The 27,641-nt window shown below is 39.6% G+C and overlaps 3 protein-coding genes across 10 annotated transcripts in view; 2 read left to right on the top strand and 1 right to left on the bottom strand.

Annotated features, from left to right (window-relative positions):
* The first annotated feature begins 190 nt into the window (after positions 1-190).
* si:dkey-178e17.3 (somatomedin-B and thrombospondin type-1 domain-containing protein) lies at positions 191-12,738 on the top strand. Of its 2 annotated transcripts, none has more exons than XM_027022168.3 (5): positions 191-654; positions 8,811-8,996; positions 9,464-9,554; positions 11,344-11,502; positions 11,608-12,738. In XM_027022168.3, exons 1-5 carry the CDS (start codon positions 405-407, stop codon positions 11,711-11,713), a joined length of 792 nt encoding a protein of 263 aa, XP_026877969.2. In that variant the 5' UTR covers positions 191-404; the 3' UTR covers positions 11,714-12,738. The 2 variants fall into 2 exon arrangements, with proteins under 2 accessions (XP_026877969.2, XP_026877970.2); XM_027022169.3 differs by having other exon boundaries at positions 195-654; positions 8,814-8,996.
* A 1,264-nt stretch (positions 12,739-14,002) lies between these two features.
* Positions 14,003-17,488, bottom strand: snap29 (synaptosome associated protein 29). 4 transcript variants are annotated; one of them, XM_027022150.3, is made up of 6 exons: positions 17,363-17,488; positions 16,315-16,582; positions 15,972-16,168; positions 15,615-15,700; positions 15,419-15,520; positions 14,003-15,285 (listed from the first exon to the last, which is right to left on the bottom strand). In XM_027022150.3, exons 2-6 carry the CDS (start codon positions 16,558-16,560, stop codon positions 15,125-15,127), a joined length of 792 nt encoding a protein of 263 aa, XP_026877951.2. In that variant the 5' UTR covers positions 16,561-16,582; positions 17,363-17,488; the 3' UTR covers positions 14,003-15,124. The 4 variants fall into 4 exon arrangements, with proteins under 4 accessions (XP_026877951.2, XP_026877949.2, XP_026877948.2 ...); XM_027022148.3 differs by having other exon boundaries at positions 17,293-17,371; XM_027022147.3 differs by lacking the exon at positions 17,363-17,488 and adding an exon at positions 17,072-17,283.
* A 123-nt stretch (positions 17,489-17,611) lies between these two features.
* pi4kab (phosphatidylinositol 4-kinase, catalytic, alpha b) overlaps positions 17,612-27,641 on the top strand; it is a 34,736-nt gene continuing 24,706 nt past the window's right edge. For 2 of the 4 annotated variants that reach the window (XM_081707577.1, XM_035521926.2), the window contains exons 1-18: positions 17,612-18,067; positions 18,960-19,076; positions 19,949-20,042; positions 21,538-21,626; positions 21,732-21,804; positions 21,908-22,188; positions 22,625-22,691; positions 23,112-23,260; positions 23,407-23,472; positions 23,742-23,838; positions 23,936-24,127; positions 24,307-24,407; positions 25,206-25,335; positions 25,423-25,552; positions 25,658-25,753; positions 25,942-26,125; positions 26,585-26,688; positions 26,809-26,977. In XM_081707577.1, coding sequence (XP_081563703.1) covers positions 17,954-18,067; positions 18,960-19,076; positions 19,949-20,042; positions 21,538-21,626; positions 21,732-21,804; positions 21,908-22,188; positions 22,625-22,691; positions 23,112-23,260; positions 23,407-23,472; positions 23,742-23,838; positions 23,936-24,127; positions 24,307-24,407; positions 25,206-25,335; positions 25,423-25,552; positions 25,658-25,753; positions 25,942-26,125; positions 26,585-26,688; positions 26,809-26,977 — 2,253 coding nt within the window. In that variant the 5' untranslated portion in view covers positions 17,612-17,953. The remainder of the gene's footprint in view (positions 18,068-18,959; positions 19,077-19,948; positions 20,043-21,537; positions 21,627-21,731; positions 21,805-21,907; positions 22,189-22,624; positions 22,692-23,111; positions 23,261-23,406; positions 23,473-23,741; positions 23,839-23,935; positions 24,128-24,306; positions 24,408-25,205; positions 25,336-25,422; positions 25,553-25,657; positions 25,754-25,941; positions 26,126-26,584; positions 26,689-26,808; positions 26,978-27,641) is intronic. The other 2 variants (XM_035521928.2, XM_035521927.2) reach the window with 2 other exon arrangements.

Here is a 27,641-nt window from a genome sequence, read left to right as displayed (position 1 = left end):
TTGGTGAAAGGTAGGCTAATTGATGTGCACCACTAGTACCTACTAAATTTTGAAGTTCCGCTGTTAAATTCTTATTAACTGAGGCCATAGTTGTTTATTTTCGCCGACTAACAGCGAGGCAATGTGCCTTGGCGAGAAAGAAGTTGAGGTTGCCTCCGCTAAGATCTCCAATGGGGGCGGCGCCGCGCCGCGGAGACAACTGCGCATTACCCGAACAAGGTGTGCGGACAAGTTCTAGCTATCGCTGCGTTCGCACATGAAATTATAGCACGTTATTCTGCTGTACTGGACATACACTTTATTTTCATCCACTAATATTAAAAATCGTAGCTACTAGTCTATTTTTCTCCAGGTGCACCGTAGCTGTACCACAACGCAGAAGTTATTCTCGAGGATCTACAAATATGGGGGCGCACGGATGTGTGTTTAGACGATATTGGATAGCTATTTATAGTGTTTTAGTGTGTTTTTCTAAAGTTTGTATCCCGGGGGCCGAGGCCGGATGCGAAGAGAGAAAGTCGCCTAATTGTTGCACTGGCAGAAACAACGACTGTTTCGAATACACCAAGAGGAAGAGCGTTTGCTACTGTGATGCATACTGTCAGAAAACCGGTGACTGTTGTGAGGACTATCGGCAAGAGTGCCAAATATCCGGTGAGTTTCTCTAGTAAATCTAGTTGCTGAAACTCTGATCAATGTTATGATTACTAGATCGATAAATTCTGTCGGTAAATATCCTGACAATTGATATTTTTCATCAAACGACCATTTAGGTTACTTTTTAGATGATTATTATTGAGTTTGATGTTTCGAATTTCTCACAGTTAAAAAGGGTAACGTCCGAATGACAAATAATAAGCCTGAATCTGCTTTGTGAATTTAAAGTTTAATCTCCTAAAACTGTATCTGGGACTTGAGATGATTTTAAGCGAATTTAAAATGACTCTCATCAGTAAGAAAACAGCGCTCGTACGCTGCAGATTTCGGTACAGCACTACATAAACTGTTAATACTGAGAGATATGAGTGACGTTGCATGAACAGAGGAGAGAATGGGATTTTTTTTTTATACATCACACACCTTGAAAGCATTTTATAAAAATTACAGCCAGAATACTTTAGCAAAATAAGAAAGTACAAGCCATTTGAATATATATTTGAAAAGTAAGAATGTATTTAAATCAACACGCTCGCAGTCCAAAAAGCGCAAACGATTACGTTTTTTGTTTATTAACTTTAGAAAGGCATCTCAATAATGGTATCAATTCATGGTTATGATTAAGACAACTTGTACTGTGTAAAGCACAGTAATAATCACAATGTTCGGACTTTTATTTATTTATTTATTTTACATTTGTAGCTGTGTGAATAAGCTCTTTTGTCTTCAACTTTTACTTCACTGGGTTTGCAATGAGACTCAGCGACGTATTTTCTCGTTAGTCTTTAAGACCTCGCCACAGCATATTTGTAGCACTACAATATATCGATATGATCTTGACTTTGCCAGGTGCGCTTCTGTTAATTTCGCACTTTGGTTTGCGTAAGGTTGGAAGTGTTAATGAGACGAAATAGGCGGTCCAAAGTATAAATGACGTATCGCTAATAGAATATTCTTTGTAAATGTTCATTGGGGGACTATGTTAAAGCGCAGTCTGATGAAGTGGTTTAACCAGCTTTATGCATACAGGCCATGCTATCAGTTTCTGTCATAGAATACTGTGCTCAATATTGGTACCGTATCGTTTGGCAGTAGATGGATATCATTCCAAACAGATAGTTCCTTTTTTGTTGAAGCTCAAACTCAGCTTATTTAATTGGAGGAATGACTATCTCCAACCTCATCTTGTTTATGAAAAGTGGAGTAAGCAAGACGCAAACTTCACAGTATTCACACCTGTTGCTCTGTAGGGTTTTCAGAGCTGCGTCAAACGACAGAAGGTACAGACCTTCCTGACCTGCACTGTACAAAGCGCAGTAGGTTAAACGTATGAGACAGGTAATATGATTCGCTGATACTTATTTATAACCGCACCCTCCAAATTATTTTTCACTTCACCCAATGCTTTTGCACACTGCTTAATGAAAATATAGAATCCACAATTTAAATAAATTAAAATGAAATTATGAAATAAATAATCATTTTAATATTACAGCAATGCACAGAAATTAGTCAATATATTGTAAAAATGTGTATATATGTAATTTATTACAAATTACGATTGTTTTATTTAATTCAATATTATTTTAAAATTTTAATTGAAAAGAAATTTTAAATATGTTATTTTTTTCCCAATCACTCTTCTTCACATTATGAAACAGTGAGTATACTGACACCTAGTGGCCTGGATGTATCAGAGAGTATACTAAATCTTTTTCAAACATGGCCGCTAGGATATGCGTGGACCCGCTCTATGGAGCAAATATTGGTTCATTTGTGGACTACAAAGAAATCTGATTCATTTCTTCTGATCTGCACTTTACAGAATTTTTTTTTTTTAAATAACAAATAATCACTTTCATAAATATTGTTTGCTACTTTATGGTGCAGAAAATGACTGATTGCTCCTTTAATTAGTGCTGTTTTTTTATTTGAAAACTTTGTATTGTTATTTATTATGTTAATTATTTTTATTTTAAAATGCTTCTTTAGTTGTTTTATTTATTGTCATTTCATATTTATTTCATAATGCTCCTTTCCTCTCAACCCAGTCCAGTGGTGTGAACCTATTCACTCACTAATTTATAATTTGTTGTTAGTTGCTTTCATCTGGGTTTAGTAGTAATATGATGTTGAATGCATACTTGGAAATAATGGAGAACTTCAACAATGTAGCATATAAGATAGACAGACAGACAGACACACACACACGCACAGGGTGTAATGATACAATGGTGTATGATGTGATTGATAAAAAATGTCTGTAAATGTCTTTGATCTTTTTTATTATCCAGATGTAAGCAAATGAATCCATATGGAACTGTCAGTCAAGTGTACCTTTCTTCTAGCAGAATGATGGCACAGGTCATGAAATATTTCAGTGGTGTATCAATTGTTTTTCAGTTCAGAAGTGTAGCACTGTAGTGAGGCAGAATAACCCTCATGACAGTTTCATTCTCTGTCATGCTCACCCCCGCTTTACCTCACACACACACACGCACGCACACCCGCGCACGCACGCACGCACGCACGCACGCACACACACACACACACACACACACACACACACACACACACACACACACACACACACACACACACACACACACACTGTAATAGAATGAGAAGTAATCCATGTGGTACCATTCAAAAGCTATAAGACATGGGTGCTTCCTGAAAGCATGTGAAGTTCCATGGTCAGTGGGTAATACTGTCTTCCTCTTCCCTGTAGACTGTAACCTGTTACCCAACATACCACAACATTCCCAGTCATTACTGAAACATCTCCGCTGTAGCAGATCAGCATCTTCACTCCACATGAGCCAGTTACACTATACAGAATATGTAAAGAGAGTTGTGTATATAATCTCTAATATTGTGGCTTTATGTAAACAGGTGATTAATACAGCACAACAGTATAATTTTATTTGATTTGTTTTGACTCAGTCATGTTCCTCTTTATGGCCTGTATTTAGTCAGTGTGTACACTGCTGAGCTATAGGAAATGGTGGCTATTGCATTTTTGGATGGATAATATTTTTTCTTTGAGTTTTGTTTTTTAATGCAGTCATTCTTTTCCTTGAGTACAGTTGTTGACCATCTCAGAATGTGGGACAGAACAAGACTGATAACTGACTTACTGTAATGAGTCACTTACTGACATTATCCATGTTGAGCTGATAGTAAAACTGTCTACACTGATTACTATCATAGTAAAGGTCTCATTCAGGATGTTTTCCATATGTTTGTGCATGTGTGTGAGACAGAGAGAGAAAATTTGAGGGAGAGAGTAATAGTAGAGGATGTATGCGTGTGTTCAAGGAAGCGGTGTGTTTTCAGCACAAGGAATGCACTTTGTATGACGAGGAGTAAGTACTGTAGGATTTTCAGTGCACGAGGAGGTTATCATACTGACGGCTCAAAGCATAACACTTGGACTGTCCTGACAAAACCCAGGAACAGGCAGAGTGAAAAATGAGAACAAGACTATAAGAGGAAAAGGTAGAAACAAAAGGGAGAGATTTCTGTCCAGTGGTTCTGTTCTTAATGCTCAGAACATACCCAGCCTAGACTGTTCTCATCTATCGTCAGGCTCAGCATCGCTCAGTGAAGCTCAGGATATCACTCTTCAGAAGCTTAAGGCTGTTCGTTGTTAAGAGCAACAATTAGTCTTAGCTTCCTTTGTGTAAATGGACATTTTGAGCCCTCTGGAGTACAGAGGGTTCTTTGTTGTTTGTTGTCATAATAAATGTGTATTTCTCTGTATGCTTTTTTTGCAGCAGAAGGGTAAAAACAATTCAGCAGTATTAGTTATTATTAGTATTAGTGGCTTCTCATTATTCTTGGTTTACACTGTAGATGAGCTCCATCTGCTCTGGCTTACTTCCTTTCACCTCAGCTTCCCTGTCCAGTGTGCTATCATGGTATCCTGGCTATGGATGGCTGAGCCACCAAAACAATGGCTATTGATTGGATTTAAACTCAGGTCAACATGACAGGACCCTGCAGCGCCTCAGCTGACCAAGCTACTCAGGAGCACTGTGTTAATACACTCCCATTTAATATGACATAGTTATTAAATGTCTACAAAATGAAGATTAGGGTAATCCAAATAAACATCATAGAGTAGAATCTCCACATTTTGCCTCGAAGATGATACAATAATGTAAGCCCTCTATTGGTAAAACCTTTGCTACAGATTCTTGTTAATTATACCTGTTCACTAAGCAAGAAACGAAGGAGGCACAGTGAAGCCCTGAGAGTTTATGTTCCAGCATGTTGGTGTTACTGTGAGCCCGCCTCTAATATGTTCACGACAAAACAGGGTTGTCAGTTGCAGAGTCCTGAAGCTGGGTGGAATGCAGTGTGAAGCCTGCCCTGTGTTTAGCATGCCCTATAAACACGTTGCGTATGCATGTTTGTGATTCATTTGTGGAGAGAGGGGTAGGGCAATTGGCAGGATGGGGGCAATCAATCTTGCTCAAGTCTTCTCTTTTTCCATTTTTTTTAAAAAGAACACTGGTCATTTTGTCATTGAAAAACACACACCTCTCCACACTCATTCCCATCCTTCCGCACACCAGACCCTATGGGCTACACATTAATTAAGGCCTGCCAGAGCTGCTACAGCTGTTAATGCACATGCAAATACAGGTGTGTGTGTGAGAGAGAGTTTTGGTTCTGTGTGTGTGCACGTGTGTGTGTGCGTGCGTGCATGTGAACTGAATGTACACACTGCTTTCTTTTGTCATACAGGTTTATTATCACTCATAATCATAATCATGATACATAATGTATATAAATACTTGAGCACTATGAAATTCTCTGTGGAGAGACAAATTGTTTGCTTCATTTTTGAAAGAACAAAGTTGCAGGTCTCTGTATCATATGTGTGTGTGGGTGTGAGTGTTTGTATACAGTCTGGATGTGAGGGGTTCTCTGTGGCTCTCTGCAGTAATCTACCTTGTCATTACTATTAAATGCTTTGTTCATCTGCAATAACAAAGAAATAAAGCTTTGCTGAGGTAAGCCGAGCTTAGAAACACACACTAATCGTGGAGCATGTGGTCTGCTTGCCTTGACTACAGTTCACCTTAATTTGTGGTGGTCTGTTGTAGGTCTCTGTATCATAAATGCATGTGGGTGTGAGTGTCAGTATACAGTTTGGATGTGAGGGTTCTGTGTGGTTCTGAGCCGTAATCTACCCTGTCAATGGTATTAAATGCTCTGTTCAAATATCTGTTTTGTCAAATATTGAAACATAACCTTTCTGTAGCTTTATATGCATAATAAGATTTTATTTAAAATAAACATAAAATCACCAAGCTGGAGCAAAATAGGTCTAGTTTACCCAGGCTTTTAGAGGTTATCAGGGAAAGGGATTGGGGCAGACCTGCCAAACTAATGTAATGGAATGTGAGGAATTTGAGAGTGGATGTATGATGAGGTGTGTGTGTGTGTGTGTTGACATATTGCATCTCGTGGAAGGTGAAGAAGGATAATTAAATGTATAGCTCAGATCAGAAGTCGCTTCTGGGTAAAACCAGAAAGCAAGTACATGGACTTTTAAACAGCAACTGCAGAAACATTTAATAACCAAACCCAGTAAAGCATGCCATGTGTATGTTCACCATGTTCTTTGCTGGGAACCTGGGCTGGCTACAGCCCTGAACCTTTTGTCAGTCTCTATCCGATTTGAGGATGCAAGCATGATAAACAAAAGAACAGCAATAATGTACAAGCTGAGACTTCTAAATTCTCTTATGTATTGTCAGATTGAACCTTTGCATTTCTGGCAAACACAACTGCAGTATTAGGTTTCACTTCAAGAAACGTAATGCAGACTTCCTTTTACACATTGTGTAATTTGACCCACTGTCTTTCTGCATCTTTTCATGTACAAAGCAGCCTGGAGATTTTCCCATATCAGTGCCAACCAACCAAAAGAATATATTCCATAAGCACTGATATGGGAAAACATCTGCAGGCTGCTTTGTACATGAGAAGAAAGATATATATATATATATATATATATATATATATATATATATATATATATATATATATATATATATACTGAAATATATATATTTTCAGTATATATAATACTGAAAATATACACACACAAAAATATTTTTTGTGTGCATACATTTTCAGTTAAATACACATATATAACAGTTTTAGATAAACAGGTATGTTCAGCATACCTGCTTGTACTACTTTTTTTCATGAAGTGTTCCATAAAAGGGTTAAAGACCATTTAATTTATACACATGCCGTAGCAACTGAAAGTTTTAATGACATGTGTTCAAGTGTTTATTAACTGCACAGTGACTGCATCTCAAACTCAGTCTGGGCAGAAAATGGCCATAAGCAAAGATGGACAACCCCACACCCTAATTGCCTGCATTTTACTAAAAAGTAAAAAAAAAAAAAAAAAAAAAAAAAAGTTTGTGAACCCTTTAGAAGTTTATATTTCTGCATATATTTGACCTAAAACTTCACATTTTTGTTCTAAAAGTACATAAATAGAACCAAGTAAAATCAGACAAAATATTAGTGTTATTTTTGCAATGAGGAAAATGATCAAATATTAAATATCTGTGAGTGGCAATAGTATGTGAACCTGTTTTCAGTATCTGCTGTGACCCCTTTGTGCAGTAATAACATGCAATTAAATGTTTCTGGTAGTCCTGCACATTGGCTTGGAGGAATTTTAGCCCATCCCTTCCATTTGCTCCCATGAACTGTTTGCTTCTTGTCCTTTCACAACATTTCTATTGGATTAAGATCAGGACTTTGACTTGACCATTCCAAAACCTTAACTTTATTCTTATTTATCCATTCTTTGGTCGAAGAACTTGTGCTTAGGATCTTTGTTATCGTGCTGTTATCTTGCTGCATCATTTTCCTCAATAAATAAATGGTTCACAAACCTTCAAGCACTGCTGTATATTGCGTACATTCAATAAAGTACAATACTGCTGGTGTGCCAGTGTCAAGGTTAGTATGTACCTTTTATGTATGCCTGTTGTCCCACCATATATATATATATATATATATATATATATATATATATATATATATATATATATATATATATATATATATATATATATATAGTAGGGCTTACTGGTGCTTACAGAGAGCAAGTTTGATCTTGTTTAACTGTTATATATTTTGCTATATATGTGTGAGTGTGCATGTATGTGTGTATAAGACCAATTACAAATGTCAGAAGCTATCAGATTGGTTTGGGCATGATGAATATGAGTGATATAATGAGAACATATTCTGCATGTGTGTATGTAATTAGGTTGCTGTATGATTTTACTGCATGGTACATAAAACACACCATGTCAGCAGTATGGAAAGGATTTGTATTATTTTAAAACTACAGCAGAGTTTTCATAGGCATAGAGCCAACTAGAGGTAAGTCCCAACTATAGTAGGGGCAGTACTCTACACACACTTCCCTGTCCCAGCACACCTAATTCAAGCTGGGAAGCACATCAACATTACCTACAAGAGCTGGTGTGTTGGAGCACGTAATACTTACAATTCTATAGACCAATGGGTTCCCAGACTCTGAATATAGTCTCTGAACTATATGCCTTAAAAAACAAAAGTGAACTCCTGAAATCCATACTATCCATACAGATAATATTTGAATCTCAAACACACTTTTAAGCTCTCTCTCCACATTCTCTCTCTCTCTCTCTCTCTCTCTCTCTCTCTCTCTCTCTCTCTCTCTCTCTCTCTCTCTCTCTCTCACACACACACACACACACACACACACACACACACACACACTCTCGCACAACATGCATGTTCATTGCTGGTGGGCTAGGAGATACTTCACACTTCAAAAACATCACATGACAGACCAGCTGTGTTACTGAGATCTGGACTTATCCCCTCTACCTCTGTTCTTTGAGAATGTGTCCCTTTTGAATGATCTCAATCACACACAGAATTACATCCTGTAATGGGCGTGTGTGCACTTAACAAATCTCCAACATCATCTATGCAAGTGTTCTCTTGCTCATAATGCTCTCTCCCTCTTTCTTTCTCTTCTTTCCCGCTCTCTTTCTCTCTTTTTTACTCTCTAATTTCCTGCTCCTCCCCCCCTGCGCTCTCTCTGTCTCTCTCAGCAGCAGTAGACTGTACAGTGGGGCAGTGGAGTGCTTGGTCCCGTTGCTCGTCTGTGTGTGGAGTGGGAAATATGGAGCGCAATCGCCAAGTGACCACACACCCTCGCAATGGAGGTGTGCCCTGTCCTGATCTCAAACAACGTCGTGGCTGCTTAGCACACATGGAGACCTGCAGCGCTGCCAAGGGTAACATGCTGACTGCATTAAAGATAATACGAGTAATGAAGTTACAATAGAAGGGAGAAAGATATCAACCATGTGGGTTTATAACTAGAACCATGATTATTTGAGTGTGTTCCCAGGAGTGAGATGAATCCAGATAAAAAGGGTGAGAAATGTGTACAAAAATGTTTACAAAAAGCACAGCCAGCTTAAATAAAAAGAGAATTCCCAAATGTTTAATATAATCTCTCTGTCAGATGTTTGAAGAGATCGTCTCCATTTATTATCAACATTTATGCACAGCTGTGTGGATAATAGTCAAAGATTTAACAGTTCAAGACGTCTGTGCGGTGAAAGACTTGAAAGTGCACGTGTCCCAGAGTGCATCTTGTCTGTGGGTCTCCTGCACATTGTTTCATTGTTTAGCTACACTTAAAGTACACATTTAATTCTCTCTCTCTCACCTCCCTCTTTCTCTCTGTCTTCCTCAGATGTGGCCAAAATCCTGCCTGACTCATTCAAACGGAACTTCAAGGACCCCTGGAGACGGCCACACATGCTTCTAAAGGAGGAGAGAAAGAGGTGGGGCAACAGCAGCATTCATAAAACAAATGTTTATTTCCCTAAAGAATTTGGGTTTCACCATACATTAACTGTATGTAAATAGAAGCCAATTATACGTATGGCTTCTGAGATATCTAAGCTCAAACGAGCACCATGTTCCTTTAAAATAGTGCTTTGTAGTGACATTGGCCTAGGATAGCATGGCCCGACTCCAGACTGCCTATTATCTCAGTAATGAGCTGGAATAATATGAAACACCCATCACACTGCACATTTGAAGGCCACGGTGACCAGACTCTTGGGAATGATATTTCCTGTGAGTGGTGGCTGTGAAAACTCTATATGTTTTCACTGAGAGCACAGCAAAAGGCTGTGAGGGTTTGTCAGTATTTCACAGATTTTCTATGGCCCAACATATTGACCTCAATTACCCAGCCATAGGTATTTTGTGTGTGGGGGGCATTTAGCAAAACAGTTTCAGAATATAAGCATTTTGAATGGGGTTAGCCCTCTAGGGAGTATTTTTGTATTTGTATGTACTGAGTGAGTGAGTGAGTGTGTGTGTGTACTAGGTACACTTGATTTGGTTGAAGTGGTTGCGTTACATTTAGCTGAATTTTGATTCTATTCAATAATGGAGCTTGTTAATAAACAGATGACCTAACTGAGTGTTGTTTAAAGGAACTTTCTTTAATGCAAATTTGAAATGATTTGTGTCTTTTATGTGTCAGACCCAAGCCCTAGAGAATAAGTGTATTTCAGTTGAAAGATTATTAAGAGTAAAGTGGAATTAAGTTTCTGCATGAGTGTGTTAAGCTTTCATGAGATGAAATGGATTTCTGCGGGAATTTCCAAACCACCCACCTACCCACCCATACACACAGGAAGTCCCAGGATAGCAACATTTCCCTTATGAGAGGTGTAGTTCCTTACAGGATGATGGCAACCATGATTAGTTGTGAGGTAAAGGAGGATTGAGAAATTGAGAAAGAGAAACATAGAGGGAGAAGGAGAAAGAGAGAGAAAGAGAAGGAGAGAGAAACAACATTTTTACTCAAGGTAGCAAAACAATTAATTAATTGAACATATCATGGGCAAGATGCCCTGCTATGTAAACATCTAAGCTGACAGTCACATGGAAATAAAACCTTTTTATGCACTCTGAGGAGGAGAGACAGAGAGTAAGAGTTAAAAGAGAGACAAAGAAATATTTTCAGTTGTGTGTCTTTGATTATTTTAGGTTTTGTAGCCACTAAGCTTCTGGCTTCTCCTCCTGAACTTTGGTTCCTCTCAAGATTTCTTGGGAGCTCTCAGGGAGCTTTTCATTAGTGGCCTAGATCTAGATTCACTGTATGGCTGATTTCTGTAAACCTGCTTTGTGAAAACACCTGTTGTATAAAGTGCTATACAAATACTTTTCCATTGAACTGAAATACAGTTGTTCACTTTTCTAAATTCCTAAACATGCTTTCCCAGTACTGACACATTTGATAGGGTTGATAAAGGCTCTGAAGTATCAGGCAGATGAGAGGAGAGGTGAGGATGGAACAGATGAGACAGCGGGTGGTGGTCACTAGTCTAGCTGGACTGCAGTTCTTTTTTTTATAGGTCTGAGATACACTGCCATGTCTTTGTCATTGTGTCAAGAAGCTCAAAAGGTGTCCACTGAAGGATTATTGTCGATGGTCTACTCAGTCTCTAGGCCCAGTTCACACCATAGAATTATTACGTTGTTAACTGGACTATAGAATTACTGGTCAACATCCCTGTCTCTCACTGTGTGTGTGTTTACTTATCTCTGCTGTAGTTACTGTGTGTACATGCGTGTGAAGCAGGGGAGTGCAGCTTGCAGGCTAAAGATGTGGAGCACTCAGCTCACCCGAGAGCGCTCGGTGTGTGTTGAGTGTCAGGGTGATGCCATGGCAACTGACAACCGCTGCCATGGAGATGGCCTGCAGACCATCAGGCAAGTTGTGTGGTCACATGCATTCAAGAGGACATATGTGCATACATAATCTCTTTAGCTGGTTGAACACAAGGTCTTTAAATCTCTTCCAATGTCTATCTTTAGAACCTTCTGGGCAGCCGCAACAGCACCAGGCTGCTACGGATCTTGGATCAGAGAGTCTTCTAATGAAAACTGTCAATGCCCGCCTTACTCCATACTATTTGTCTGAACGGCAAACCCCTTCAAAGGCAGGAACATAGTAGCTCCCAGTAAAGCAGAAAGGACATTGGGAATATGCTGTTCTTGGAGGCGAAAGGATGCTTTCTGGCCTCAGACTCTCTTTGTACTCCCTTTCACAAGAGCTTGCATCACATGCTATATAACCAGCATAACCGTACATAGGCTGAATACTAACTGAATATTCATCTGGCTCTATAAAAGGCTCTATGAAAAGCACAATAGAGGCTAGATTTCTCTTACCTCTTGAATCTTTTCTATCTACCTCCAAATGCACTCGCCTTTAAATACACTTTACGGTGGATGCCTGTGATGTTTTGAATATGTCCATGTGATTAGAAATGCATACATCATTTGTGTACAAGTATGAGTGAGGCAGTGTGTTTAATGTGTCTGGGCCACTGCTGGTTTTGAATGTGTGTTTGTACAGAAAGTACTCAGGCATGTATCCCCATTCGTTTGTGTGTCACTGGTCACATTTTCAATTTAAGTGATTTTTTAAAATTGCTTTAGCCCTTAAAAATGTTTGTCAGCATAGACAATGGAAATATAAGATGTAAAATTCTAGCTGAAAACTTTACAGAGATATACAGAGATTTACATAGTTTATACATTGACAAACATTTTTAGGTGCTAAAGAAGTTTTTATAAGACATCACTTGAATGAAAACATGGCCAATGTTTCTCCAAACCTTTACATATACTTTGAATTTCTGATCAGTCCAGAAGTGTAATTCTTATCATCTTTCTGGAATTACTCTGCTACTTTGATCATACATAGTCCATCTGCAGGCATAATAAAGTGTCTTGTGACAAGAAGAAATGCCATAAATCTAGATTTTTAGGTCTATGCTTGCCACTTGGAGTTTTAATGGCTTTTATTTTTAATCAATATTTTAGCAACTATCAGAACATTCATTATTATCAGCACAGATCAATGTAATATCCAGTACCCTTACTTTATAACTGTATTCACATATTGAAATTTTGTCAAATAAAATCTGTTTAAATCCTTTATTCTTTCTTACATGTACCATGCCTTTTCATAGTTTCTTTTGAGCTATTTGTTTTCATTCTTTATATGATTTGTTTCTGCTTTGTGTTTGTCCTTCTCAGTTAATTAGTTAAAAATAAATGTCTGAAAAACTGCTCTTAAGTGGCAGTATTACCTCTATGTGTCCAGGCTGACTTGTTAGCATTCCCCTCTCTGCAGCTGGATACAGGCACAAAAGAGGCACTTGTACTTTTTTTCTGCACTACTATTAGGGAGCTGGTGATGGTTGACCAAACCAGATATTTACCAAAGCTACATGTGGTTATTATACTTCAAAGAGGTACTGTGTGTACACACTCCTGCATAAATGCATCTCTGAACATGTACTTTGACATTCTTTATATTCCCAGTGCCCTTTGGCAGACAATAAGTAGTACAATTCAAAGATTAAATTTGATGATGATATAGGGCACTAAAGATCTCTTTTGTGTCTGAATTTGAACATATCATATAGATATGTGAAACACTTAGGGTGGTGGTTAATAACAGAAAATTGTTTACAAGTGTTAAGGCTGTCCACACACACACACACACACACACACACACACTCCCACACTGTAGTCAGCACAATCTTCCTCCTCATGTCTCAAGGTCAGCACATCATTGCTGGCCATCAGTGTTTCAGCATCTTAGTGTACTGTACAGTAACACTATATTAGGAGAGTAATCCTAATTAAGTTATAAGAGGTAACCTTCAACCTAGGAAAGCTAACAATATAACTTCAGTCCCTTGTTGACTATCTAAGGGACTGTCTTCATAGGTTACATTGTCTGTTACTCACATGCCTATCCTAGGGGGCATTACTACATTTACAGTATTTAGCTGACACTTTTATCCAAAGCAACTTAAAATTATTAGTGAATACAAATTGAGCAATTGAGGGTTAAGGGCCTTGCTCAGGGGCCCAACAGTGGCAACTTGGCAGTGGTAGGGCTTGAGCCAACAACCTTCCAATTACAAGTCAATTACCTTAACCTCTGAGTTATTTGGAACTTTTGGGATATCTGACCAAAACACACATGCACACAATTGTCAATTTAAAGTAGTAATGTGAATTAACATATTTCTGGGACACATTTATCAATGAGGGCATTGAGATGCACAGGCTGCTGTAGCCTCTGTGTATAAAAAAAGGATAACGAATAGCGAATGGTAAAACACTGACAGCAGCACAGGTAACTGAGCGCTTTAGTAGACTTCTTGATATGAAATAAAATCCACCAGAGTTGTAAATAAAATAATACATTTTATTTTCTTTTTAACACAATACATTTTTAGATCACATTCAGTTTCATAGATAAGTGGTTTGCTCTGAAGTGAAGTAACAGACTAATTAGTCTACAATGACTTTAACTTGAAAACAATGACCATACAACAAAGCCATAGCTAGATTTTAGAACAGGGTGGCAGGGTCAAGTTTAGACTGAAGGAAAAAGAGCTGATGCCATGTTGCCCTCATTCACTTCATAAAAATTAAGATTTAACCACTTTAAATGGGTCATTTATGTTGTCTGTAATTAATGGAATCAAACCTACTCCACCACCAAAATCTAGTTTTTGGCTCACAAAGGAAGAACATTTGTATTTTAAATGTACTATTTCAGAATTAATAGCAACACCCCTTAAGTTTGATACAAACACAAACTTATCCACATATTTTCAGATTTTTCCTTTCATTGGATCATGCCACACTCGACATTCTTCATATTCTGCATTTCAGATTAAAAAAAAAGATACCTGCTAAATTTCTTTTAAAAAAGAAAAGGCCTCTAAATGGGTCAAAGCCTTGATTGGAGGCTTTGATTCCTCCCCATCAGACCAGCCAGTCACTTGACTGAATGTATATAATAGGCATTAAAGGTCTAAAGGAGTTTGGATGCAGTGCCTTCAATATAAGACAGAGCCCAAAAAACAACCCCCAATAACTCATGTGGCTCATACAGTGAATGCGATCCATCACAATTTATCAATAAGGCAAAACCAAGGCTGGATCCTCACCTGCTAAACCAAGAAAGGACAACATTCAAACTTTCTTTGTTAGTGACTTTTTTACAGGTCCTTTCACTCAAATGGCCATACTTTAAATTATATGATGGATCTGAGCTGGCTAACGTAAAAGCTAGGGGAGCCACTTGGGAGTGCAGCATAATGGCATGTCAGAATGCTTGAACTGCCTTTACAAGTAAAGTACCCATTCCTGTGCCGAGATTAACTTTACCACTGGAAAAAGTAACTGGAGATATGGAAAAGGAGAAGGAAAAAAGGAAGGGTGGGATCACTAATGAATAATTACTGACCACTAATGAAACCACCCCCAGCCAGCCACTGGAGCGGAAAGCAGACTAAGATCATTTCAGGTGTTTGATCTGGCGGTTAGTGGAACTGATCTTGCCATCCAAAGAGTCTATTTTGTCAGTCAGGGAATCCAGTGAAACATCTTGGTCATCAATCTCTGATTGCAGCCCAAGACCCAAATTCTTCAGCCGACTCAAGCCCAGAGACATCTCATCTGGAAAGAGCAGACGTGCACGCGCAAACACAGATGCACGCATGCATGCACAGACGTTGCTTCCACCATAAAAACATCTCCTCTATGTTCTTTCCTTAATTCCATCATCAACGCTATCATTCAAATTTCTCACCTAAGTTATCGTCCATTTGTTGATGTGCAGCTCTCAGGTATCTATTCTTGGGATATCCGTTCTGATCTGAGTCATTACCAAAGGAAGCAGAGACTCCAAACCCTGTTGGACCAAACAGTCCGGGTAAGACTTCATGTCTGGTAATTGGTCTATGGAACGAAAATATATACGGACAAGTCTGCTTTTTTGTGCATACCAGATGTGTCTAGTTTCCTCAAGTTGGGATGACTAGCTTCGTATTTACCCGCATGCTCTTTGCTCTCTTCCAGCACATTCTGTAACCTAATGGGTAGCATATAAACAAAAAACAAAGACAAACATTAAAGGTTTAATAGTAAACTCAATCAGTCCTCATGGTAAATGTCAAATCTGACTTACCAGTTGTCTTTCTTTAAAACTGTATAATTTGCATACTTTTAACCACCATTACTTTTAAATGAGGACAGCTTCATTTCTAATATAACTACAAGCAAACAAGAAAGCTAAGATCACCTTTCATTTTTTTTTTTTTGTGAAATGAGTTTCACTTAGATCTCATGTGCAGTTTTTGTACCTGCTATTTGCCTGATAGGGTGTGCTCTGTTCCTTTTGTGGAGGGCTAGGCTCAGGTTTGCCCCTGAAGTAATTAACAAGGCCTCCCCATACACTCTTAATGGAATTTATATGCTTTTGACTAGTCTTCATGTCTTGATCCATATTATCAAGCATTCTTTTTGTCCTCTCTATAGCCTCACCCTGATGTACCAACTCCTGTTAAAGGAATAAAGACAAGACAGTATAAACAAGAGAAATCAAGAATATCATAAGAACAACAAGTGTGCATGTACGAAGGGCGATCAAGCAGCATTATTAAAATTATATCCATTCTGCTCTCTTTGGGCATCGACAAACTTCACCTCTGCTGTCTCGGTTCCAATTTTTTCCGATTCGTGGATGAGCCCGAGTGACCGAAAGCTACTGTCCACGGCTGATTGTGCGGTGCGCATCACTTGTTTTTCGAGTTGCCTCTGCCGGCGCTCCGCGGGGCTCATAGCGCCCTCTTCAGGATCAACATTGAAACCCTTTCTTGGCCCCTCGGTTTCCGCGTCGCCGTCATCGTCGTCGTCGGCGAACGGGTTGTGAGATTTCGGATACGCCGCCATCCTCAACAAGTGCTGTAACAGCCTGTAAAATAAATACGAAACGAGTTCCATCAAAGGCTGTAACGTTATACTTAAGACTGGGCCTATAAATACGCTCATCAATACATGAGGTTAGAAAATAAACGACAATTGACCAAAATGCTTAACGTTATCCTAGCTAACGCTAACAGCAAGGCTCAGCGCCTACAGTTACGATGGCCAGCTATCTTATCTTAGCTATCCACACATGGATAGCTTGCTAGGTAACCCAGAATGTCAGTTATAACAACATGCGACGTGGAAATACGATGTAAATATAGCTAGCAAGTACATTTACAGGCATAGTAGCTGTCAACTAGCTAGTTGTCGTAATTTTCTTAAAGTTAATCGCAAAACATCAGTGACTTAGCTAGTTAGGTTAGCCACCTGGCTAACATTACCTACAGCGTATAGTTAAGATAGCTACTGAGAGAAAATGATCTAGCTCGCTAGCGCCCGTCTGACTCGGTCTTGTGTAAATTACACAACTCACCTAGTTAAGGTAACTAGTTAAGTATCACAGGTTAGACTAGTAAGGTAACTAGCATTCAGACGTCTTTGCTTTATTAGCTAACGCTATCTTACATGCTAAACTAGATAGACTGCGTTAGGTTAGCTAACCAAGCTAGGTTAATGGACAACTCCGGTAATGAGGGATAGCTTAATAAACAATAAGACAGAGCTCAAGACCGAATTCAAACTTCTCAAAACAACTTAGCTAGGTTAGGCGGCCAGAATTTGATATTGTCCCTCCAGAAATATCCATATCTAGTTGACAGCCTACCTGTGATCCTGGGTGGTCAGATGACTGTCGCAACAGGCGCGTGACTCCAGCGTCAGAGGCTGCGCCACTGGGGGCAGTTACGCACAAAGGGTTAATAGAGGGGGTAAAGTGGGGGTGAGGATCGAGCGGAACACATCCATTAGATCATAGCAGCTGGGATTACAAGTAGAGCCCGACTATTTAAACCACTGTTTCGTAGCAGCTCTACATACGTAGTTTATTGATCAGCCTTTCGCAGATAATTACGCTTTTCCCTACATCTTACCCTAATTTGACTGTGTCATGCCCCGGTTGTTTAGTTACGTTAGGCAGACTAGCATTATAGGAGTGTAGTTCAAGTGCCATAAATAAAGGCATAAAAATACATTAAATGGTATACACTGAAATCATGTTAACACAGCCGCTGGCGGGGGAAACGTGCTTTCGCCGTTTTCTAGCGACACACCCGCCTTATTCCCACCACCCGGAGACATCCCAGAGCACTCCTCCTCTTTTAGCCACTGTGCGTTGTTTGCGCCTTCGGATCTGCCGTACTGCGGTTCAAGCCGCCAAAGCGTGTTGTTGTGGCTGCGCATTTTAACTCACAAACTGATGAGAGGGGCAACCATGTCTGCGAAGGCAGGTGGCACCAGGGGCTTCTACTTTAACACGGTGCTGTCTCTCGCGCGTTCTCTGGCTGCACACCGACCTGCCCCCGTCGACAAGGTACGGACTGTTGGGTTAAATGAACCCGAAGCGATTTGGCTGCATAGTTGATCGACTTGCTATATTTTCGTCGCACCGCAGCAATGCCGGTTAACTTTATTTTTAGTCAGGTGTCAGCGGGTTTGGAAAAGCTGGCAGTGTGAGAGATGGGGGGTGGCGCTACTCGTGCCTGGATCTTTGGATACTGGGAAGCCTTTGTTATTGTGCGACCACTGTCAAGACAAAGATAGAAATCACAACAACCGCAGGAACATTTGAACAATATTCCTACAGACACAGATTGACATTTGTAAACCTCCTTTTACAACAGCAGTGCGTAGTAAGAGCTCATGTGGCGTTTTCCTTGCTTGTATATTTTAAAGCGCAAACTCGCAGGGTGCTTTTCCAATCATTGTATTGGGTTTGTAGATGTTGCTGCAGAATGGAACGCACAACCCTGCTTGTTGCGCACTGCAGGCAAATGCTACAATGCCCCTTTTAATTTGTCAGTTGGTATTCTGAAATTAAATAACTTGATTCAAATCAACAGTTCTACTGTACATTTCTGACATTTTATATATCTCTAAAAGAGAACCAACGAGTGGTTCACCAACAGGTTGTTCTTGTTAAATTCCAGTGATGTCAGACATGCACTCCTGCCTGTCTACTTCAGGGAAAAACTGAACCACTTTCAATGAAGAACACTTAGACTTTTAGTATTGGTTATATGGAAAGTTTAATTTAAGCTTTTGGTAATTTGTAGTATTGGTAATAGGGAAAGTTTCATTTAATGCTCCAAGGCTCTGCAGATTACTGCATCTCTGTGATCAAACAGTGTATGTTAATTGTTGCTGTACTTTAAGTGTAATGATTTCTTTCTCCCCTGTGACACCTGTTGGTCTTCTCGTCACAGGTGCAAAAGCTACTATGTATGTGCCCATTAGACACCCGGGGTGTGTTCACTCTGGACATCAGGCGCAGGGATGCTGTTATTGCTCTGGCTGTATTCCTGGTGGAGTCAGATTTACAGGTGAGAGATCAATTAGATGGCCACTGCCTGTTCAATGTGACTGAGACCTTGCTACATAACAAGCATATTTATTATATAGGCCTGTGGATGTTTCCATGGTCCTACAGATTAGAAAATTAATGGTTAACAACAAATAGATTTTGTGTGTGTAGTGTGCAATTAGTGTGTGTGCTTAGCGTCTTTATAGATTCTGCTGATGCATCCACAGTAGGATTAAAGGCGCTGTCTGGATTAGCAGTTTTGAGTAAACCATTTAAATGGACTATAATCTAGATATATAATATTTTATCTAGAGCTAGAATATAATATCTCATATAAGTTCTGCCACAGACAGCTGCATGACCAGTACACAGTCTCACCTAGTGTGCTCTAGCACTCGAGATGTTTAGAAATAGAGCACAGGTTGATTAATTATTTGGTAGTCATTACTTTAATTTTTGCATTCGCCTACCCCACATTCTTCTTATTGATTCATAACATGCCTGTTAACACAAGCAGAGTGCTGACGATAGCATGTAAGATGACACGTTTGCTCTTGCTTCACTGGTTGGCTTCAGATTACACTAAATTGATCAAAATCTCTTTTGTATTTTCCTGATCTGCTTTGGTAGTGTGCCGGCAACTTTCTTTTATTTTTATTAAGACAAGCAGAAAATGATCTGACCCAGACACATTAATTTCCTTACAATTCCTTGCGGTGTAACTGGTAACTGACCGCCACATCTTGGAAACAAGTGTACCAAAGTCGGCCGGCTTCCATTTGATGGTGAATGTGAAATGCATGTAATAAATGCCCTAATGGTTCTGAAATGATCAGGTATAGAAGCTCTGATTCAAGGTTGTGCGTATCTGGCTCTGTCTGTGTGTGTCAGCACAAAGACATGGTGGTGGGCTACCTGTTGAGTCTGCTGAGGGGACTGCCCAGGGTTCAGTGGGTGGAGGAAGCTACTGGGAGGAGAAGCAAAGGTAACAGCCATGTAGCAGATGGACAAAATGACAAAAAAAATCTGTTGCATGATATCTTGCATTTGATGAAAGATTGACTTAAGCAGCGAGTTTGTTATTTGCTGAGCCCAGATTTATTGTCGATTTCTGCATACTCAGTGTATGCTTGTGTTTTAATTCTGGCCCTTAAAGAAATGTGTCTGCATTTTTAACCTAATCTGCTGCATCTGTGACATATAGTCCATTTGAGACATAATGTAATTTCCTCATCTTTATCTGTTCATAGATAAAAAAGAAAAAATTGTTAATAAGACACTCATAAGAAGAGCTAAGGGCAGCTGTTCCATCAATAAATATTTGAAATATGTAACAGTCCATACTACAGCTTCATAGAACACTCAAAAATAAATGCTTTAGGATGACTCAGACATGAGAGTGTCTAGCCCGAGCATTTTATTAAATTTTGTCCAACCTACAAACATTTGAGCTACACTGTAAAAAGCAATTTTATTTACTTAACCTTTCCTGAAGTTTTGTGGTGTCTGGGGAACCATGCTTATTTTGACTGTATTATATATTGCAGCCTAAGTTACAGATACTTTTTTTACTGAAAATGTCTTGAAAATGTTTTACAAATCTGTTTTATGATGTTTATTGATGAACTTCAGTAACTGCATTGAAGTTTTCATTATAAGTAGGGCCCTACCAAATTCATGACACTGAAATCATTCTTTTTCCATAAGGAAAATTGAAAAAATAAAATGGATACATGCCTTAACTGGTCATCACAGCTATAAATGTCAGAGCACATTTTTTTGTTACTTTAGATATGAATCAAACAAGAACATCATGTGGGGATTTCCTAAAAGTAGTAATGTTCTCATTTTGATATCTGATGTGGAGTTAAATTTATTAAACTCTGATGTTCCTGGTTTGACAACAACTTTGTAGTCTTTGTCCAATGGCGGACACGTCTAAACTTTCCAGAAACCCAAAGATTAGCAAAGGATGGACAAAGATGGAAGGAACTCATTGTCAAGAGCTCAGGCTATGAGACAAACGAACAGTGAGGTCTGGCGTTAGGCTCAGCCCCCTCCAAGCTCACTTTTAAAGCCACTCCTTTTTAAGCACTATGCCACTAACCAACACAACCTGAAAAGTCCACGTTGGCCTTCCCAGCGACTAAGGCCATACTCGGCCCCACTAGCACCATTAATGCATGCCACTAGCCGATTTTTGCGTGTCACTATCCAATTTATTTCTTCCCGTGGAATTAGTAGGGCCCTAATTATAAAGGTGGTTCAGTACTGTTTTTACATTCTTTTCTAAGTATAGGGAGATATGCAAAAGTTATTTTGTGTAGTAATTACCTATAAATTATGGATGTTGTAGATGGAAATTAGGTTGAAAAACACTGTAATATTTCTTTAAACGCAACGCGTAGTATAAGTGTAGTATGAATTTGATGTATAGCGAAGTTGTGAGTCATAAGGGTAATAGATGCATGTTCACACAGAGAGTCTTCCAATGGCAGAGAACTTCAGCTTCTGCCTGGTGACTCTACTGTCTGATGTGGCACAGAGAGATCCAGAGTCCTGCACTCAGGTGAGCTGCTTCTCATTCTTTTTGGCTGAGTTCTGTGTTTAGGAGTGCATGTGTCTGCTTAGCTTGAACTTTGCCCCAATACTTTAGATTTTTCTCTGTTTTCAGATTCTGGAGGCTGTAATGGAGCTAATGCAGTCTCTGTTAGACATCTGTCAGGCACCCGAAAACCATGACAAAGGTTAGCACACTGAACTTTGCACTTACAAACACCATTTTGCAGCTTCTACAATCAGATGAAGTTTTTAGGCACTTTGTCTTCTGTTTTTGTCCACTTTATCTAGTTTACCTCTGCAAGTACTTGGTTCCCTGTCTTCTGGGTGTGACCAGGGCATTTGGACGCTATGGTAATGTGAATGGTCCGCTGCTGTCCCAGCTCTTTCCTCGTGGCTCCGCCCAGCCAGCTCAGTGTGTTGCTGTGGAAACAGAGGGCATTCGGAGGCGCTCCTTTAATGACTTCCGCTCCATTTTGCCAAGCTCCCTACTTGCAGTATGCCAGGGGGACACACTCAGACGCAAGGCTGGCACTACCAGTGCTGACACACAGGTAGAACGCCGGAAACAGGTGCAATAGCAGGAAATTTGCATTGGTATGTTTTTTCTAATAAAGTACGCCTTCAACAAAACCTTGGGAGAGTAGTAATGTTAATTATCTGAACAAAAACATGATGGCTGTAGCTTGCTGCATGAAGAAATACTTTTCTTTCATCATTAAGTATTACAGCTGTAAACAGAAGTTGTGATGGTCAAAGTTTAAGTGTATGATGCATGTCACGACCTTTTATGTCAGGTTCACTTGGTAAAGAAACAGATCTTTCGTTCCCTTATCTGAGCTAAACTGTGCCAGTGATGGTTAGCTGTTAATGTCAAGTTGCTGTAGTGACTGAGATAGTTGGATATTAAGCCATTGTCATAGTATTGTTCAGCCTATTCTAAACTCAATACTTGCTAATACAAGATTATGCTCTCGTGCTTATCCCTGTTCCCCAACGTGTTCGTAGGTTAGCCCGGACAGAGCTGGCCCTTCCCCTTGCTCTCCCATTGGATCAGGACCACAGTATTTTGAAGGTAAATAGTTTTTTCTATCCTCTTGTGTTAATACAGAGAAATGATCTATTTTATAGCTAAGTGCTAATGACACTCCATGGCAGCTGCTGAATAACTGACAGCACCCATAGTAGTGGAGAGAGATACTGAGAGATACTGTGTGGTCCGTTCAGTTTTGCAAGTGCAAAATTTCTGATTAGTCATGGACTGGGGACATATTGTGAGCTGAGTAGCAATGAGACTTCTCGCAGAGAAACAGAGCTGATTCTGAAATATGTATCATCTGTGTGCTAAAGGTTAAATGTGTGCATGTTAATACTCTCATCTTTGATGCGCAGTTCTTTTGGGTTTGTTTCAAGGATTGCATCATTACTTTGTGTAGCAGTGATGGAAATGTGTTCAAAGCAGCGATACTGATGCTGTCATCTTGGTTGTGTTCAGGTTCGTATCTCCCCGATGGCAGTGCGCTGGATCCTGATTATTACTTCACCACAGTCAGTTCCAGCTTCTCTGTCTCGCCTCTCTTCACTGGGACCAGTGAGCAAGAGATGGACATGCCTTCGGAACTGCTTAGACGCCTGATGAACGTGGTATGCACAGAAGTGCAAACTACATTTAGAGTTGTCAAGGTTGCCCGCTCATTCATTGATTATAGTGGTTGTTGAAGCCAGAGGTGGATTTACTAACCCTAACATTGCAGCTCTGTGCCACATGTTCTTAATCTTCTCTTTGCCAGGTGAAACTCTTTGTTTCCAATTCATTTCTGAAAGCAATTGATGCCACCATAGTGGAAGTAACTGAGGTAAATCTCAGCTCTGAATAGATCTAACATCTAACCAAGTCAGTTCTCATAGACTAAAAATATTTGTCTCTATGCTGCATAACTATTTTTTAAAGTTTCTTATCATTCATAATTAAATATTAGAGACCTTTCTGAATTGTGCTCCCAGTGTTGTGTGGATCCAATGATCATATTTAAATAGCTTGTCAACTCTCACTGACTGTATGATTTATTAAATTGTGTTTGAATCAACTGTTTTTCACAGTGTTGTTTTTATCCACCTTATATAGGCTAATCCAGGCATAGATCTTTTCTACAAAGCCTTTAGTGACCCACTGTATGTCAGCATGTTTAAGATGCTCAGGGATACGCTCTATAACATGAAAGGTTGGTGAGGTTTTTGTATTCATGTTTAGTTTTTGTATAGATTTTACTGTTTATTGTTTATCTCTCTCTTTTGCTAACGCTCTTTAATTCTTGTCAGATCTGCAGCCAGGCTTTGTGAAGGAGGTTCATGACTTTGTGCTGGAGCAGTTCAGTAGCAGCCAATCAGAGCTGCAGAAAGTGCTTCATGAGGCAGAGAGGTTGCCAGGGGAACCCAGTCCCCTGAAGCTCCGTTGCCATGCCAACGCAGCCTGCGTGGACCTCATGGTGTGGGCTGTCAAAGATGAGCAAGGTGGGCGGGCAGGAGATGGGGGCATGCTTCCACTCTGTGTCTTTTTTTAGGCCACCATTGCATTGACTATGCAGTGATGTTTGTGAGAAGACAGCCACAGGCTATGTGTAGCTGGTGATTGCATATTTGAAAGTGTTAAGTAATGTGATTCCCCTTCTCTATTCCTGCACTCTTCACAGGAGCTGAGAACCTGTGTACCAAGCTGTCTGAGAAGCTGCAATCCAAGACTTCCAGTAAAGTGATAATCGCGCACATGCCACTCCTCATCTGCTGTCTCCAGGTACTGAGGGATAAGCTGGTGTGTTAGTGTGATTGGCAAGACACGAGTGATTCCCAGGCCAAGTTTGAGAATCCCTGTGCTCCCAGCTCAGAGACTTTGAGAAGGGTTTGATAATTACATGATGCAGGGCCTGGATTTTGGCCCGGAAGTGCGGCTATTGTATACATTTTTTTGGCCTTTAGTCTAGCATTTGTAATGTGAGTGTTTTCTGCACACATCAAGATAAGAATGAATAAATGAATCTTCACAAACAGAGGTGTCACATCCAGTAGGAGTGTGCCCTTTCCTCACTCATATTTTGGGGATCTGTGATTATTTTGTTATTGCTTTTTAAAAAAAACATACAACAGAAGCAAATGCAGAACTAAGTAAACCTTTCTGCCAAATGCCATAAATGCCGTAAATGCAAACTTGATACTCTTGCAAACATGTGTTGGGTCACACCCAGTGACCCATCATCACATCTCATGAATTTTGCAAGCCCTTTTTTCACTTTAATAGTATCCTTAGAAAATGGTATAGCTCTGTAGTAAACTATAAAAATGCATGCCAAGATGAAATAAACTACATATTTTTGGCAGTTAATTAACTGGGAGAGCTATCCAAGCCAATAACACTTGAAATAAGGTAACCTAAACCTGAAATAAGGTCAATAAATAAATGGTCATGCAGCCATGCAATGTTGATGACTTGGCATGAAAATGAACTTAACAAAATGATAATTAATTTATTGGCCTTCAGTCAGTTTGGCAGTCAACCGCATAAATGTCACTAAACGGTGTTCTTACTCTTTTGCAGGGTCTAGGCCGGCTGTGCGAGTGCTTCCCTGTTATAGCCCACTCTGCCACTATGTCTCTGAAGGACTTCCTGGTGGTGCCGTCCCCCGTTCTGATCAAACTCTACAAGTACCACAGTCAGTACAGCACAGGTGTGCCCTTACACCTCCTTCAATCTGCTTCCTTGCAACTGTAATGTGTGACCTGAGCTAAACGTAAGACCAGCGTTTTCCCTGCAGGCGGTGGAGAGATCAAGATCAGCATTACCAATGAGCACTCGCAGTCCACATTCAATGTTCTGTCTAACAAGAAGGACCAGCCTTCCATGTATGAGCAGCTGAGAGACATTTCCATCGACAACATCTGCAGGTTTAAGCCATTCTGTCATGCATTCTATTATATGTGGCTTTTCTTTTGCCTTTATTGTTGTTTTCCTGTAATGATTGGTTGATTGTATGGGGGTGCGGGGTCTAGATGTCTGAAGGCCGGTCTTAGCATGGATCCTGTTATAGTGGAAGCATTCCTAGCCAGTCTCTCTAATCGACTGTACATCTCCCAGGAAAATGATAAGTATGTGAACACACACACACACACACACACACACGAACACACACACACACACACATATATATATATATATATATATATATATATATATATATATATATATATATATATATATATATATATATATATATATATATATCATCTGTCTCTCTACATCTGTCACCACTGATTAATTGGTGATTGATCTTCAGGGAAGCCCACCTAATTCCAGACCATACTATTCGAGCTTTGGGCCACATCGCTGTGGCTATGAGAGATAGCCCGAAGTTTATGGAACCCATCTTGCAGATCCTGCAGCAGAAGTTCTGTCAGCCACCTTCACAACTTGATGTGCTTATTATAGACCAACTTGGTTGCATGGTCATCACGGGCAATGTAAGACCCATGCATACATACTTTTACACATGCAGATAAATACCCCTTCTACATTTCAGACATTTTTGTTGGCAAGATTATTAGTATGGTATGATTTTTGAATTGCTTTTAAAGCTGTTCATTGAATATTTTTTAATTTTGTAAAGTTTACAAATTTGAACATTTCTTTGAGTCTCAAATATTTATATGGTTGCTAAAAGCTAGATTACTTGGAAGGTGCAATATGGGTTTTTACTTTACATTTATGACATTTAGCTGACATTTTTATCCAAAAATGACAATTATATCCAAAGTGACAATTATAACTGAGTACAACTTGAGCAATTGAGGGTTAAGGGTCTTGCTCAGGGGCCCAACAGTGGCAACTTGGCAGCGGTGGGGCTTGTACTGGCAACCTTCTGATTACAAGTCAAGTACCTCAACCACTGAGCCTATTTTATTTTGTTGTTTCCCTTTTAGCAATACATTTATCAGGAGGTGTGGAACCTTTTTCAGCAGATAAGCGTAAAGGCCAGCAATCTGGTATACTCAGCCACTAAAGACTACAGAGACCATGGATACAGGTGCGTGTGTGTGTGTGTGTGTGTGTGCGCGTGTGTGCGGTTCAGCAACAACTGTTTTTTCCAGCTGCTATCTTATCATGGAAAAGCTGCAAAATATGTTATAAGCGTGCATTCCTACAGGCACTGCTCCTTAGCAGTGATCAATGCCCTGGCAAATATCGCAGCCAACCTGCAGGGGGAGCAACTGGTGGACGAGCTCCTGGTCAACTTGCTGGAGCTCTTTGTCCAGCTTGGGCTGGAGGGCAAGCGAGCCAGTGAGCGTGCTAGTGACAAAGGCCCAACTCTCAAGGTTTGTATGTGTATGTCGAACTTTATGGTTATAAAGGGTGGAGTACCATGGGACATGCCCTTAAAGAACATTTTAATCAAAGGCAGTTTTGTTTAGATTTTTTTAATCATAGTATATGATAGTCCTACAAGCCCATATTGTCCCCATTTGAAGACTGAACTGGCAACATCCTTTTAGAAGTCCAGTTTTAAAAGCTCTTGTCATTTGAGACAATGCACCAGTATGCAGTGTGCATTCAGCAAAATGTCATTTATATAGAGATAAACCGATTTTGTTTTCTAGGATTATTTAAATTTTCAAGTTAAATAATTAAACAGTTAATAGAGGGCCTGTAAGTGGTTTTGAATGCCTCAAATTACTCAGCTGCACTGTTATTAGGTAAAACATTACAACACTCTCAGATTCAGTTTTATCTCTAAATAAAATAAATTAATCGTAGACTACAGGTGAGCACTGACATATTACATTTAATCTAGGCTACTGCATTTGCACACCATTAACGTGGAAGTTTTATTTAGTGCTCTCATGCTTTAACCTAATTTGAAAATCAAATGCCAGCTATGAGGGAATAATGAGTAAGTGAAATACGTCTTTGTAACGCGGGGGAACTGGTGTAAAAAAAATCCTTGGTTGGAGCTAGCAGCAATGACAGACCAGCTTGATG

This window comes from Electrophorus electricus, chromosome 25 (assembly GCF_041902795.1).
Source record: "Electrophorus electricus isolate QZ-2024a chromosome 25, ASM4190279v1, whole genome shotgun sequence".
In the NCBI taxonomy this organism is placed as follows: Eukaryota; Metazoa; Chordata; class Actinopteri; order Gymnotiformes; family Gymnotidae; genus Electrophorus; species Electrophorus electricus.
The sequence above is the reverse complement of the archived record's forward strand: the minus strand, read 5'-3'. Positions and strand labels throughout refer to the sequence as shown.